This window comes from Bombus vancouverensis, chromosome 12 (genome assembly GCF_051014615.1).
Source record: "Bombus vancouverensis nearcticus chromosome 12, iyBomVanc1_principal, whole genome shotgun sequence".
In the NCBI taxonomy this organism is placed as follows: Eukaryota; Metazoa; Arthropoda; class Insecta; order Hymenoptera; family Apidae; genus Bombus; species Bombus vancouverensis.
In genome coordinates this window covers 13132242-13144890 of record NC_134922.1, presented here as the reverse complement: position 1 = coordinate 13144890, position 12649 = coordinate 13132242, and the positions used below count along the sequence as shown (strand labels likewise).

Here is a 12649-nt window from a genome sequence, read left to right as displayed (position 1 = left end):
CAGGGTTGCAAGAGTGTCAGGCTAATTGCTCGGCGGATCGATCGGCGCGCGCGGCAAGATCGATGAGAGCGATACGCTGCAAGAGATTACTCTTTCCTCCCACGAGTAGCTGGCGCGAAGTTGCTGGAGAATCAACGAGCCGTACATTTTGGGCCCGAGGAATCGTTCGATGTTTCAGCCGCGACTGGTACTCTGTATTTTCGTTGGTACTACGAAACCGAGTCACGTAGCCTTTTCGAGGATCCTCCCGTTGCGTTGGAACGCCGCTTTTTATTTTGCAAGCGCGAACTCGCCGTCTCGCCGTAGGCGTACAGGTCCACGAGCAGAGACGCGACGTTGGGCCTTACATGGATCCGGTGTGAGTCACTGCCCAAAGTGGACTATGTAAATGCGTTCAGCCAGTACGAAGAAACTGGTCGCCTGTTTATCGCGCTAAATCTTCCCTTGGAAATCTTACAGCGTTTCTTTTTTTTTTTTTTTTTTTTACATCTATTTATAACTGGCTCTCGCTGCCATGGATATGAACCACGAACCGGAATAAGTAATTGGAAATCGATACGTTGAACGAAGCTGGTCCGCTTGCAAAAATATCCATGATTTATAGAAGGGTGGTCGTTGATCGATAATTAATTATCGCATTAGCGGAGGAAGCGGCGACTGTCGGGTCAACGAAACCGAGGCTCGCCGCGTCTCGTTCGACCGCGAGGATGAGACGCGCATAAATTTATTCAGGCAAAACAGCCTTGGGGCCTTATGGCCGAGCCGAGGCCAGACAAACGGATGTCTGCCTCTGATAGACACTGGCGTCGTTCGTGCCCGCTCGTGCACGCTCGTGCACTCTCGTGTACGGTACCTGGACGAGCCACGCCATACTCCAGGCCTCCAGGTGAAAGTGTCCAAGGATTTCGTAACGAGCAACCGATTGCGATTACGCTCGCTACGAGAAATCGTTTGGCTCCGTAACGATCGCCACGGCTCGATGCTAATTGGGTTCCATCCTCGGACACTGCCTCGAAAAACATTCGATAATTAAAGCGATCGCACGAAAGTCTACGACATTTCCGGTAACGTGTTATCAAGGATCCATTCCTACCTTGCGCTAACAGCGCAAATAACAAGATCAGCGACAAGACGGAGAGATAACGAGAGAAAGGAGGGAGAGAAAGATTCGGTTCCGTCTTGTTCTACTCGGATCCCATCTTTCCCCGCGTAATCCAATTTATCCGTTTCTAGTTGTTGCAGATTATTATTCCGCGCCGAAGAAATTACCGTGGGCAAACTATCTCGTTTGCGTCCACGTTTCATCTTTTTATTGTTCTGCTCTTTCAAAAAAATCGGGCTAAATCTTAGGATACCATTAAAGTACTCTTTACCATGCTACACGGTCGGTTTTTAAACCGTTTCGTCGCTTTGAGAAAATTCAAGGATACGATGTTCGCTTGGAGTACGGAGCAGGATGAACACGGTTCTTCCTCGAAGCGTTCGCTCGGAATCAAAATTTAAGCATTACGTTGTACCTCAAATATTTGAGAGGAAATTCCTTTGGATTTTTTCTTTTTTTTTTCTTCTTCTTCTTCTTTTTTTGCCAAAAGAATCCACTTTTTTCTCGTCTAAGAGCGGATGCTCGAAAAAGTAAATTATCTTTTTTCTTTGCGTAGAGGCGATAACGATCGTGCGCGTTGCGCGTTTACCGATCCAAAGTCCCGTTAATCGTCAACGAAACAGGATGGTCACGTCCCTCCTTGTTACGTATCTGGCGAATTCTGCGACATCGCGAGGAAGACCACCGAACCGAAGGCCGAATAATGGCCGATAGAGCGAACGATAGGAAGGAAGAGCCGAGCGAAACGTGTCGCGTGGATGATCGTGATCGACGCTGACGCCATTAATCTTCCTGGCGGATCGTTTTGCGGAAGCGACAACTTCCACGGGACTTGGGCCTCATTAGAAAGGCCCCGAGCCGTTCCTCTTCCTCCGGGATAACCGTGGATGCTAATTATAACACGCGGAATAATGAAATCATCTTACTACGCGCGGCTCGCGAGCCCGCTGACTTCCTTGAGAACTTTTTCAACCGGGCCTGCGAGAGAAACGCCTTTATTAACGACGGGACAACGCTCCGCGAGGAATTAGGTTCGTGGGATTAGACGACCAAGGTTATTAAGACAAATTGTCCGCTAATCGTCTACAACTCTCAACCACCTAACGATCTTCAATTACCTGCCCTCCACTCTTTTTATCCTTCGTCTCGATCCTATCGTCTCCGATACCGACCGATCGGTTTCGTTCGGTCCCTGCCGACAAATCGCCTGTGTCTCGTGTCATATTTCTTCGTCCAGAGTGAACAACGAGAATCGTAGTACCGATCAGCGACTATATTTTACAAAAATAAATACACGACGGTCAACGTCTTCGCGATGCGTACTGGTAAAACACAACCTATGTACAGCCACGATCCACGCCGGAACATTGATTTACGATCGTATCGTTATTTACACGGTTAGTCGTGGGAGCAGCGAGAGAATCGCGCGAAACATCTAGCACGATGTCGCCGCGCTCTTTTCTTCTGCCATCACGCTAGAGTACCGAAGGACACGGCGATTAGAATCAGGAACGCGTTCACTGCGAACCTCGACGTTGAAGAGTCGAGCCCGTGCTGCGCCAATATCCGACACTGGGAGCTTCGAAAATGCTTCACGTTCCCCTCCGAGTCTCTCGCCAGCACGCACAGCTCGTACTTTGTCCCGGAATCCTGTAACTCTGGAATTTTAAAGGACCTCTCGCTGTAGACGAGATCTTTCTCGATCGCGGACTTGCTGCTTCCAGATTCGCGAACCACCACGTAAAAGTCGCCGATGTCTTCTCGCGACGTCACGTACCACGTCGCCTTCCAGCTCTTGTCCTCCTCGTTGCTGCAAAATAATCGCAGCTGCGTGAAGGAAATGCCAACGCTTCGATCTATGCGAATCCAAGATCGATCGTTCTTTTCTAGAATACGTACTACTCGATATCTCGATACTTTACGTCCGGAGTGATGTCGAACTCGGGATACTCTTTCACTTCCCTCTGACCGCATGCCATCAGATCTTCCGTCACCTCGGTCAGCAGTTTGTTGGCCAGGAAACGCGGACTCTCGCAGCTAACGTTCGACCATTCCTTTGGTATTTCGGTATGAACGTTCAGCCATCGTTTCAACGGCCTCACGTAACAGTCGCAGTGCAATGGATTTCCTGAATAGCAATTGGAAATAATATATACAACGATACCTGATTCTCGATAATAATAATATCTCGAAAAAAGTAATTTCCTAACGACGTTAGCGGTTATTAAAAATAACGATCGATAGAATCGTATTTAACATTTTGCTCTCTCTCTCTTTCTCTGTGTTAAGAGATATCGATGTTTGGCTACTCGTTCCTTACCGTTATATTGAAGCTTCGTGCTATTTTCTATGATCTTCATGAACATATCGTTGAACACTCCGATCGAGTTGGATTTCACGTCGAGAATCTTCAATTTCGCCAACGGAAGGATCTTGTTCAAGGGTACGTGAGTCAGGCGGTTGTGACTCAGGTACAGATTAGTCAAATTCTTCGGAGGATCAAAGATATCCGGTTCTGAGAGGTCGTTGATCTCGTTGTAGGAGAGGTCCAGCGTTCGCATCGCTGTCAAGTTCCCAATCACGTCTAGAATAATCGAGAAGGACGAAAAGATATTGAATGAATACCGAAAAAGTAATATACGGTTCGCCGCTTAACTCGATTTAATGTAGCAAAAAATGAAGAATTTTAATCGTCTCCGAGAACCTTCGAAACTATCATCTTTTCACGAAACACAATAATCATTTCGTATCTCAACTTTTTTCAATTCTTTCTTAATTTTTTTTCTTTTTTCTTTTTGTGGAAACTATTGGATTATCGTGAAAATGAATTCGCGGACTCTTCTGTATACTCACATCTTCGAATCTCGTTGATGTTATTATGACTGATATTCAAGTACTGCAACTTTTTCGTTCCTACAGTGAGTTCGTGCGTCAACACAGGCATGGTGTTGTACGAAAGATCGACTTCTTTCAGCCGATAAGGGATCCAAGGATCGTTGGGAAACGTTTTCTTCGTAATAAAAGATATCCTATTGTGACTGAGATTGAGTCTCTCCAGAGACAAACAATCGTCCAGAAGCCCGTGGGTTTTGTTATCCAGTCGTTCCAACTTGTTGTGAGAAAGGTCCAAAGACCTCAAAGAGACGAGACTCTGAAACGCTCCATTGGGGATGTGGGTGAGTTTATTGCTCGTCAAATTCAGCGTCAACAATTGCAACAGTCCCTCGAAAGCTCGAGTGCTCACGTTCGATATCCGATTGTTCGCTAGATTCAGTTCGAACACTATTGGAAGACGTCCAAACGCGGACTTTCCCAATTCGGTTAGCTGGTTGTGCTGAAATTATCGTCGGCGTTGAGTTAAATCACCTTGCTCGTCAAGTTGCAACGTGATATTTAACTTAACTTATGATAGCATATAAAAGATCGTTGAACCTGCATATAAAGATACTGCAAGCTAGTTAGAGTGCTTAGTGCCTCCCACGGTGGCCTCGTCATGTTGTTCGACTGCAGGTTCAAAGTCCTCAAGGTAAGCAGGTTTTCGAAGCTGCCATGTTTCAGGTTATCGCCCAATCGATTCCCCGAAAGGTCCAGCGAGAGAAGAGCGTTCATCGTGGGCCATACGTCCATCGTTGGAATTTCCTCCAGCCAATTTTCGGAAAAATCTAAGCTACCGAGAGAAATAGGCAACTGGAAGATCTTCGTCAATCGATTATTCCTGACGGACAGGCTCCTGCAAGTTAACGCGACTTTTTATTCGATGCCATGGTTATTTTTAGATAGTTCAAGCGAATTCGAACGAGTTTTGTTTATTCATTTGTTCGTAAAATCATCGATTACCTGCAGCTTGGCAATCTGGTTAAACTGCCACGAGCGATATCGTTCAATTGATTGTAACTCATGTCCAAGTCCAACAGCGTCGGCAGAGGACCGAACGTGGACGGTTTTATCTTCTCCAGGGAATTGTACGATAGATTTAAGAAACGAAGACTGAAGAGAGTCTGAAATACGGCGTTGTGGATCTCGGACAAGTTGTTATGGGACAGATCGATCGTGTGCAGCTCGTATAGCTTGGGAAACGTCTGACGAGGCACCGAATGGATCAAATTGTGCGACACGTTGAGAACTTTCAGCCCGGTCATGTTGTGCAGCGGCACCTGCAATTATTAATGATCGTTTCGCTCCGGATTTCTTAGGGTTTCGATTGTCGAATTATTCGCCTCCGAGAGAGACCTGGTTGACCGCGGTGAATCGATTGTAGCTCAATCGCAGTTCCGTGGCGTAAGTTGCACTGTCGAACGAGTATCTGGAAATATTATCGAGCTTGTTGTGACTTAGATCCAGGATCGTGATGTTGACGCAGTTTTCGAAGGCGCCTGGTTCTATCTTTGAAATCTCGTTGCGTGATAAATTGATCTTCGCCAAGTAAAGATCTTTGAAAGACAGCTTTTCTACCACTGTCACGAAGTTCTCGGACACGTCCAACAGCTGCAACGAAAAACAAATTGAATATTTTGCGTCCGCGTCCGCTTTACGCGGCTTTAAATTGCTCGGATCGTCCTCGAAGCCTCGATCGATACTATTTCTCAGGATATCTACGATACTCGTACCTCTGCGAACTGTAGCTGATTAAACATCTGGAAGTCGATCTTTTTGATAAAATTCCTAGCCAGATCGATGGTACCTATCCTGGTAACAGGGCCAAACGTACCTCTTCCAACGTCGTTTATCTGATTATCGCTCAAGTACAATCTTATCAGAAAGCGCATACCACGGAAGGTATTCGAGTCGAGTTTTCTGATTTTATTGTGGCTCAGATTGAGCACCTTCAGCAGCGAGTTCCTCGCGAACGTTCCTCTATAGACAAAGATATTCGTCGATCGATTAACTCGTTTTCATCGTTCATTCGTATTTGTTTCGCATAGAGAACAAAGCGCCGTTAGCGTACGGGAATCATTGGCAGACAGTTTACCTCTTTAAATCTGAAATGGCATTGTGAGACAAATTGCACCAGCCCATCTTCGTTAAGTCGGCCAAATGAGATCCATCGAGCTTGTTAATCCGATTGTGGGATAGATCTAGATATTCCGTGTCCCTCAAACCCTTGAATTGATTCCTCTTCAGCTCCTTGATCTCGTTGTCGTGAAGATCCAATCTCTTCAGTTTCTTCAGAGGAGCCAACGCTTCCACGGGCAAAGAAGTCAGAGTGCCTACGACAGTAAAATAACTGTGGGAAACCAGAGATACAATTCGTTCGCAAAATAGTACAGTACCGTTGCTGATCTCCAACTTTTCGATTTTAGCAGCAGCAATGCTGTCAGCGAAGCTGTCCATCGGTAGAGTGGAGATTCGATGGCCAACGATACTCAGGATGCTCAAATTGCCTAAAATTTGCAACGCCTGACGCGGGAATTTCTCTAGAGTGCTGTTTATCACGTATAGTTCTTGCAGAGTTCTGTTCACGCCGAGAAAACTGTGTTCTTCTATCAGTCTCAATGGAGTGTCGACGAACCTTAACACTCGAACGTCCAGAGGATAGAGAGCGGGCCCATAAAAACGTCCTTTAATCGTGACATAACGAATGCGATTAGCAAGGTAGCTCGATAGGTAGTACTTGTTCCACGTATTCGCAAAGTGTAAACGCGTTTCTCCGAGAAACAGCGAGCCAGCTTACCTATGTTGCATTTGTACAGAACGAGTTCCTCGATCGGTATGCCCTCGTTGCCTAAATTGGAGAAGGCCAAGCTCAAACTTGCCAAATTGGTGTTCTCACAACGAACATAAAGGCCTCTGTCACTGCCACGAACGCACACGCAAGGATAGACGTACTTGGATTCTTTGGGACATCTAAACCGTGGTCCGGGTGGAACGTAGCCGCCCATGATGGCAGGGGGCACGATCAAAACCCATAGTAACGGGAAAAGTATCATCTGCGGAACGAAACAATGCAGCATTACCGATTAATCTCTCATTCTTGTTGGTTGCCAACAAGAACGCCAATTCCGCCGATAAGAACTGTAACGGGAGCAAGCGCTGCAAATCGTAGAACTTTTGTTAGTCACGGCACTCGTGTTGTAATCGCGCTGTTTGGCGTGAAACGTGAGAAAGTTTTCCCAATGGTCGGTCGATCCTGCGTTAGATTCGCGCCTCGATAACGCGCTTACAGATACCATAAACCACGAGCCAATTAAACTTTTCCCTCGATTCGGAACGCGACCTTCCGATCGACCGTCTCGCCTTTCCATTTTCCCGCTTCTTTCAAAATCCGTGACGCATCCTTTCTAGAAACTTCCTCGTGGACTCTTGTTTTCTTGCGGTTGGAACCGCACCTAATCGAACGAGCAAGTCGCCGTGACAATGGTCTTCGTAGAACCGGTCGATTCCCGTTTGACGAACCGATTACGCGCATCGTCTCTTACGATATCGACTCCACCGAGCTCGCGAGCCTAGCTTCCAACTGTTAGAACACATTGTCATCCGAATAACGTAAAAAACACGTTTACGTTACGAGACTGTCGTACGAGCGTTTCGTAGACAAATCGCAGAAAGATGGACGTTTGGGTGTCTAAATAAGCGCAAATCACGGCGAGGCGCGACTAATTTGTTCGCGGATCGACGATCACCCGGAGGAGCCAGTAGAAACAAAGAAGTCGTAAAGAGACGAATGACCTCGTTGCCACTACTTCCTTGGTATACCGTCCTTACGAGGAATCGCGTGCAACCACTGTTACCCACGTATCGGTTTAGACAGAGTTTCTGCCTGACGATTTCGTCCACGAAGTTGCCGCGATCAAAGATAAACGAGATCTGTTCGCAGCAGATAATCGCGTTAATTAAATTTTTACGAGCTGCTGCAGTAGAAAGCTGCAATTTCGTCTTGTCGTACGATCGAACGTCGCTATGCAAATCTGAGAAGAGCGTGATAGATTATTATTGGCAAGGGAAGTGGGTGATCGCCACTGCATTCTCTGGCTGAAAGTGAAATGCCGCTCCCCGATGCGCGGTCGAACGCAAATCGTACTTTCGTTCGAATAGGTGAAGATCGACGTGGAAAAAAGTTGTTCGTTCTTCCCGTCAATGAATTCGATAAATGAAATTTCATAACGGCCACGATAAATAACAACGAATCCGCTATTCGACGAACGAGACGAATAAGATTTGTTTCGTCGATGAATCTTTCCTCGTTTCCGTCTGGTATCCGGTTAGAGGTAGCGTTCGTTGGAGCGTCTGGTCGCTCAGAGAGACAGAACGACAGAAATTCGGGATAAAAAGGCTAGAACCTACTTGGACAAGTACTTAGGAAAATGTAACCGTTCGATCTAGAAATTAGGCCTTTGATTAACCGTTAGATCGCGCGCAGGAGTTTGCCGTAAAGAGGATTCGCGAGAGGAAAGCGTGGGCTGGTAAAACGAGTATTCTTTATTTCGATCGATGCGTTAACGATGGCCTCGACCACGGACGTTTAAGGGGGTCAACGAGAAACGGGAGAATTCCGCGGTGTAATAAAAGATCCCATCAGCCAACAGCCTAAAATCTTACAACTGACTTTATAGCTAATTTTACAGCCTAACGTTTAAAAGGATGAACGCTCGCGAGGCCCACTGACCTGAGAAACGAGCAAGCGTGCTTTATTACGGTTCCAGTAATCTAGTAATTCAGCGAGCGAGGAGGTAAAGAGAAAAGCGGTGATCTAGTTTCGCCGCACGTTTATGCAACGATCGGAACATAATACGAGCCTTCCACGACCGAGCCGGTCGTAAATACGACGCGTAATATGGAAACGCGCTTTCTGTCAGGCGCCAGGCATCTTTTCCACAAAATTATGCAATTCGACGTCGAGCAAATGTACCGATAAATACGTTGTATAATAGGAAGTACAGAATTTTAGCGAAGCGATACAGGTTAGACGCGCGGCATATCGAAAACACTGTTGGTCCTTTCACTTCTCGCGAAGCGACCTTACCGGTGCAACGACAGCCAATGAACCGAATCATTTTGACTTCGAGCTGGCGCTAAAAAAATTTCCTGCACCGGTTCTAATGACGTAATTTCGCGTTTGACACCTGATATTTCACGTCGCCCTTCTATCGATGTGAAATCGGAGAAATCCAAGAACGATGTCGAAAGTAAAACGTCAAAGAATGGCTCGAACCACGCTCGTACGTATTGTATTAATTCGAGGAGGCGTAAACAAGTAGCCGCGCGAATAATCGAGAAGAGATCTAAGCTCGTGAGAAGAAACGTTTCAGTTCCTCCGTCTCGGAAGGAGTAATTCATGCGCGAAGAAAATACAAAAACCACGCTCTACTTTCTGCGCCCAATTAACGTTGTTACGACAGCGTGGCAGGGGAAAACTCGAAACCTCTAGAATAATTTTTAGAATCGTCGGTGTCTCTCTCCCGCTCGTTCCTCATTTTCGCGTTCCTCGTTTTCGCGACGGGCAAGAGGGCGGCGGAAAACGACGTCACACGGAACTTTTCGTTTTTTCCTTTCCGCATCGACTACTTTCAAGGGTATTTTCGTTGAACCAGCTGTCCTTGCAAAGCGAGACTCACCGACGACTAGCGTTAGAAAGAATTCCATCTCTTTCGGAGATAGCCAGCGATAGACAGATAGGTTTGCGATAGAAGCTGTCAGTGCCATGAACGGTAGCCGATATCGGGAGTGCCACTCGTTGACACGGATGGGCGAGAAGAAATCGGAATTTTATCGTCGAAAGGAAATGTACAATTACGGAAAAAGTGCGATCACTGGCGCGATAACCGGTAACCCGTATCTCTATTCACGCGTTGAACTCGCCGCAATTGACGGATGACGTACAAGCGCACGTGGAACCGCGCAATCAAATAGCACCGCGTTTTTCTCTGATTTCGTAAGGAGAGTTTCGATCAAAATGTTAATTACGTATATAATCTTGGGGAATCGTGTTCGCATCGAAGATAAAGTACCTTGTGTTGCGGTTCGCGTACGGACAGCACGTTCTGAAAGCACGATGACAGTCGTCGTCTTCGAGTCACATATTCGTCGCTCGACCAGCAGTTTACCATTCGATCCGTTTCACGCGCGCGAAATCGGTACGCAAAGGAGAAGAAGAAAATCACGTAAACGTTTCACCGCGTTTCTGTCTTCCAGACATTCTGCGAGTAGTTGCTGGATGAGGCTGCCGTGAAAACTGAGCCGTGGCTCGAAGCTAAAGAGAAAGGCGGCTCGAGAAGCGAGGCCTCCCTCGTAGGCAGTTGATACGCGCTGTCCTTTCGTGGACACGCGGCTCTCTGACTCTAAGCCCGGAACGTTTTCACGAGACAAGGACGCTAAGGTTGCGCTTCATTGGTTCGTCGCCTCTCAGGGACGTATCGAGGCCCGTTTCTCGATACGTGTGTTCGATATTCTCTCTTCTTATCGCGATTGTAATCGAACGCTTTAGAAAAATCGTTAATCAACTTTTAGTTTAGAAAATAATACTCTGAATCGTTTTCCCGTGACCTTCCGTTTACGTATATACGTATACGTTAGAGAAGGAGCTGTCGGAGGAAAGCGGCGTTTAAGATGGAAGAAAGTGGAGAACGATGGCCGCGATTGGTCGACGCCGGGTGAAAGTCGCTTGGAACAACGACTTCTTTACGAGCCAGTGACATCTATCGGTACGTAAAATTAATCGTACAGAGATTTTCGATCGATGTTATAGACAAGTTCAACGACGAGGGTAAGAGCGATGAAAAACTTTCGAACCGCGTAACGTCAAAGTACGTTAAATCAAGCGCATTACCGTAAATCGTTTTCGCAGATGGAGTAATCCAGTTGAATCTATTGTCACCGGTGGATGTCTCGTACGTCTTTGACTTTTTGAACGTGCGTAGATTCGATTAGTTGGCGGTTTGTAAAAGTTCGTCAAATAATAACCGGATATCCCGGTTAGCGAGCGTTTAAAGTATAACGAGAAACAGCGTTACGCTCTTCGAGAAATTACTCGCTCATTAAGGTCGATAAGTTGTCTGAATAGCACGGTTCAAGAACCAGGAGCGCCAGTAAAGACAGCTACCGCATCAGCCGAGTATCGTCGAATCGCACGCGCAGAGATCGCGATTCGCAACGAATACCGCAAAAACCAATTACGCAAACGCCTCAGATTCTTTCGGAAATTTGTAAAAACATGCGTTCTTCCACCATATTTATCTCGAAGTTTCTGCTATGGACTCGTAAGTAAAATACATTTCCAATCTCTTTGAAAAACGAATTTTTCTTTGCGAAAGGGATCTCTGTTTTGCAGGGCTGTTGGTCGTCGTCGTCGCTTTACCAACTCTGGGTTACGTCGTACGTTGTAAATTCCTCTTTCGCGTGGCGAATTAAAATTTGAAAAAAAAAAATAAAGAGATATTTCTTCTCCTTAGGATCGACATCGCTTAGAGACTTACGAGGACCTGTCCGAAGAAACGAGCGATTTCGACGTTTTCGATAATCTGACTTTCCGATTTTCCTGCGAGGGTAAACCGGTCGGTTTGTACGCAGACCTGGACTACGATTGTCGAGTTTTCCATGCCTGTGACGACCTGGGCAAAGGTTTCCCCGTAATTTGTCCAAACAATACCTTGTTCGATCAGAGAGAACGCGTGTGCAGCGACGAAGAACACGTTGACTGCGATCGTGCGAACGAATGGTAAATACTCGCAGTTTGAATGTCTCGATGTATAAGCGATCGACGTTTGTAAATTTGTCGTAGGTTCTATTTAAACGAGCTACCTTTCTCCGTGGAAGCGACGGAAGAAAATCACACCCTGTCGGAGGAGAAAGAAGAGATACCTTCTGTGCTGCCCCTTCTGCTAGCGTGACGCCTAAGAGATTAAGACGTCGCATAAGTATTACTTTGCGTTTACGTTTATCGAGAACGTGACGAGTTTATGCCTGCGAAATTTCTATATGGTAATAAACGCGCGTCTCTTAGGAAATCAACGTTCAACCTAGCTATTACATATACAGTGACAAGTATGCAATTACGTACACATATTTCCGACGATATATTTTACTTATATTTTTGCCTAAAACGATATGTATTCCTGTGATATAAGTTTAGAAATAAATAGCATAACGATGGATCGCCGGAACACCGGCTTAATAGGCTGATCGTATCTTTTTCTGTGCTTTAACGGCGGTAGTAATCGTTTAATAATATGAGATACGTGGCAGTCCAACATTCACCCAATTACCTATCTGAAGCACCGATCTTTGTGAAAGAACCGTCGTATATGCGACGTAAAAACATTCTTCTCGCGTATGTCGAGACTTTGCAAGGGTTCGATGCACGATCCTTCCCTCCGTTCCGTATATAGTACGACTAATTTAAGATACAACGTCCGGTAGGATTTTTAATCTTTAAAGCGTAGAAAAAGAAGGAGAAGAAAATAGAGTAGCCGATGTACGGGAAATAAAGAAACGAGGTAAAATCGTATTCGTGCGAGCGTCGACTGTTCGGATCGTGGCCCTCCGAGTGCTTGAAATTGCGGCCAACGTCGTTCCTCGCGGTTCCGATAAGCCGTGCGATCAAATATCCATCTT

General features: G+C 46.1%; 2 protein-coding genes across 3 annotated transcripts; one reads left to right on the top strand and one right to left on the bottom strand.

The window, feature by feature from the left end:
• Positions 1 to 2357: 2357 nt before the first annotated feature.
• conv (insulin like growth factor binding protein acid labile subunit convoluted) lies at positions 2358 to 10159 on the bottom strand. Its single transcript, XM_076623207.1, has 12 exons — positions 10048 to 10159; positions 6774 to 7029; positions 6373 to 6660; positions 6072 to 6309; positions 5710 to 5956; positions 5333 to 5587; positions 4940 to 5256; positions 4535 to 4832; positions 3956 to 4436; positions 3423 to 3686; positions 3002 to 3230; positions 2358 to 2912 (listed from the first exon to the last, which is right to left on the bottom strand). The coding sequence occupies exons 1-12, from the start codon at positions 10144 to 10146 to the stop codon at positions 2573 to 2575; spliced, it is 3312 nt and encodes a 1103-aa protein (XP_076479322.1). The 5' UTR covers positions 10147 to 10159; the 3' UTR covers positions 2358 to 2572.
• Positions 10160 to 10387: 228 nt separating this feature from the next.
• LOC117155060 (uncharacterized) lies at positions 10388 to 12209 on the top strand. Of its 2 annotated transcripts, XM_076623222.1 has the most exons (5): positions 10388 to 10740; positions 10884 to 11295; positions 11367 to 11410; positions 11488 to 11753; positions 11817 to 12209. In XM_076623222.1, the coding sequence occupies exons 2-5, from the start codon at positions 11250 to 11252 to the stop codon at positions 11923 to 11925; spliced, it is 465 nt and encodes a 154-aa protein (XP_076479337.1). In that variant the 5' UTR covers positions 10388 to 10740; positions 10884 to 11249; the 3' UTR covers positions 11926 to 12209. The 2 variants fall into 2 exon arrangements, with proteins under 2 accessions (XP_076479337.1, XP_033186505.2); XM_033330614.2 differs by having other exon boundaries at positions 10388 to 11295.
• Positions 12210 to 12649: the final 440 nt, after the last annotated feature.